General features: G+C 42.4%; 1 protein-coding gene across 1 annotated transcript; it reads right to left on the bottom strand.

The window, feature by feature from the left end:
* Positions 1-1,232: 1,232 nt before the first annotated feature.
* On the bottom strand, positions 1,233-2,461 carry LOC104817097. The gene is made up of 2 exons (XM_010546175.1): positions 1,288-2,461; positions 1,233-1,240 (listed from the first exon to the last, which is right to left on the bottom strand). Exons 1-2 carry the CDS (start codon positions 2,459-2,461, stop codon positions 1,233-1,235), a joined length of 1,182 nt encoding a protein of 393 aa, XP_010544477.1.
* Positions 2,462-2,803: the final 342 nt, after the last annotated feature.

Below are 2,803 nucleotides of genomic sequence, written 5' to 3'. Positions count from 1 at the left end.
CTTTTGTTTTTGCTTCTCTTTTGCTATTTATTTCTTGTAATTTCGAGCTGAAGAGATCAGACTTGAATAAGAAAATTTCTGCATTGTTTTCTTTAGCTTTTGGTGTGTCCAATTTCGCTAATCTCCTTGCTTGGTGTGTCCGAGCATCTCTTGGTCTGTCCAAGGATTTCCCTTCCAAGCATGTGCGAATGATGAGGTCATCGACCTAGATGCGGATGAGGAGCAGCCGAACACGGATGAAACACAAGAAGGAGCTACGGATGCACTTGGCAAGGAGAGAGAAGTTGCTGAGCTTGCCATGCCTACACTACCGGATCCACCACTTACAAGAGCTCGAGCACGCAACCTTAGAGCTAAAATCAACCTGTTCATAGATCATTGGCTGATGGAGACGTCGGATCACTTGGCTGAAACCATAACTGCCCCAAGACATGAGTTTAACTCGCTGAAGAAGACACATGACCAAGTGAAGACCATTTTGGAGATCATGTTGCCAACAACCTGAATGTGGGAGAAGACCTGAACATCTTGGCTATTGGACACTTGAAATGTGCTCTAAAAATCACATTAAAGGTGGACCATAACTTAGCCAAGAATCTGCAACAATCTAACCGTTAGAGATCATTGGAGGAGCCATGTGTCTTCTTCAGCGAGTTAAACTCATGTCTTGGGGCAGTTATGGTTTCAGCCAAGTGATCCGACGTCTCCATCAGCCAATGATCTATGAACAGGTTGATTTTAGCTCTAAGGTTGCGTGCTCGAGCTCTTGTAAGTGGTGGATCCGGTAGTGTAGGCATGGCAAGCTCAGCAACTTCTCTCTCCTCTTGCTGCTGTTTAGGCACGAATTTCCTTTTGTTTTTGCTTCTCTTTTGCTATTTATTTCTTGTAATTTCGAGCTGAAGAGATCAGACTTGAATAAGAAAATTTCTGCATTGTTTTCTTTAGCTTTTGGTGTGTCCAATTTCGCTAATCTCCTTGCTTGGTGTGTCCGAGCATCTCTTGGTCTGTCCAAGGATTTCCCTATCAATTCCTTAGTCCATTCACGTCATCTTTTGGTTTAGAAGCAAAGATCGAGTGCCTTAGAGCCAGAGACTAACTTCTGAAACCTATCCACCCTTCACAATCAAGAATCACCATCGATCGTGTGTTCTTAAGCCCGAGTGTGTATCAGAAATGGTTGTAGGTAGTATAAGTTGCCAATCTTGATTCCTTTTCCAAAGACTCGATCAGTCTTAGTATCCTGAAAAATAACACCGTTAGAATCAAAGATAACACGACAAGAAGTACCTGCAATTAGCTTAGGTATAGAAAGCAGATTGGTTTGAAACTGTGGGACATATAAAGCCGTGAGTTTTGTGTCAAAAAGAGATATAGTACCATGACCGAGAATCGGAACAGATTTACCATTTGCAACAGAGACAACACCATTACTTGTTGTGATATTTGTAAACCAAGAAGCATCACGAAACATATGTGTAGTTGCACCAGAATCAATTACTATAGAAAGAGATGTAGTGATGTTACCAGAATCTTGGTTGAAGGTTTGGAGAAGGTGTTTGAGACCCTTCAACTCTGCAGAAGTGAGATTGATAGAGCTCTCGTTTGGGACAGGTTCATGACCAGCAGTCATAGCAGCCTCGCGACGAGGAGTGTCCTTGTACCGTGATGGCTTCAAGTGGGGATTTGAAACCCAGCAGCGATCCTTTGTGTGGCCAGAATGCTTGCAGTGATCACAAAAGAAGCTTTTTCTATCCCTCAATGTGAAAGACGGCTTCTTTGTGAAGTGAGCGAGTTCAAGAGGCCCTGTGAATAAATTTCTGCCACCTTCTTCTCTCTTGATCATCATACACACTTCCTCATAGGAAGGAAGGGATGATTGACGCAAGAGGTGATAGATCAAATCATTGAACGATGGATCAAGAGTAAGAAGAATAGAGAAGACCTTATCCTCTTGCGCTCTTGTCATTACAGTAGGAGCATCTGTGCTTGTGGGGCGAATCTCCTCTAATTCAGCCCAAAGTGCAGATAATTCTCCTTGAATTTTGTTGAATGGTTGTCCATTCTGCTGCAAATTGAATAGCTTTTTCTTGAGTTCAAAGATACGGCTGATGTTCGAGAGATTACCGTAGGTTTGTTTCAGCGATTCCCACAATGACATTGCTGTGTCATTAGAGATGAAAGATTGCAGAATTGTTGAATCAAGAGAGCCCTGTAACAGAACAAGGGCTTGGCTATCAAGTTGCTTCCATTGAGCATATTCATCCGCAGCCTTTTTGTTTCGGTTCTCCACTTCCACGGGATTGTCCTCTCCTGTAGCCATTTGTGGTGTTGGAGGCATCCTTTTGGTGGAAACGTGGGCCCATAATCCTTTACTTGTGAGGACTGCAGTTGCAGCCTTAGTCCAATAGAAGTAATTATCACCGTTCAAAGTGATCGGAATGAGCTTCGGTTGAGAATCCATTGTAAGCCTGTACCTTGGGGAAACATTGTCGAACGGTTTTTCCGATTTCTTCCACTATTTATGAGCACCCTTTTGATTTGGTTCATTCGGATGTATGGACTTCTCCTTGCTTTTCTCGTGATAATTTCAAATATTTCGTCACGTTTATAGATGAGAAATCAAAATATACGTGGATTACCTTTTTGAAACACAAAAGTGATGTCTTTGGTGCATTGAAAAACTATCTTGCTTATGTTTCTACCCAATTTGGTGTTAAGATCAAATGCTTGCGAACCGACAATGGCGGTGAGTACATGAGCACAAGATTCCGTGACTTTCTTCTTCATGAAGGCATAGTTCATC

The sequence above is a fragment of the Tarenaya hassleriana genome, unplaced genomic scaffold (assembly GCF_000463585.1).
Source record: "Tarenaya hassleriana unplaced genomic scaffold, ASM46358v1 Cleome260, whole genome shotgun sequence".
NCBI classification, from domain to species: domain Eukaryota; kingdom Viridiplantae; phylum Streptophyta; class Magnoliopsida; order Brassicales; family Cleomaceae; genus Tarenaya; species Tarenaya hassleriana.
The sequence above is the reverse complement of the archived record's forward strand: the minus strand, read 5'-3'. Positions and strand labels throughout refer to the sequence as shown.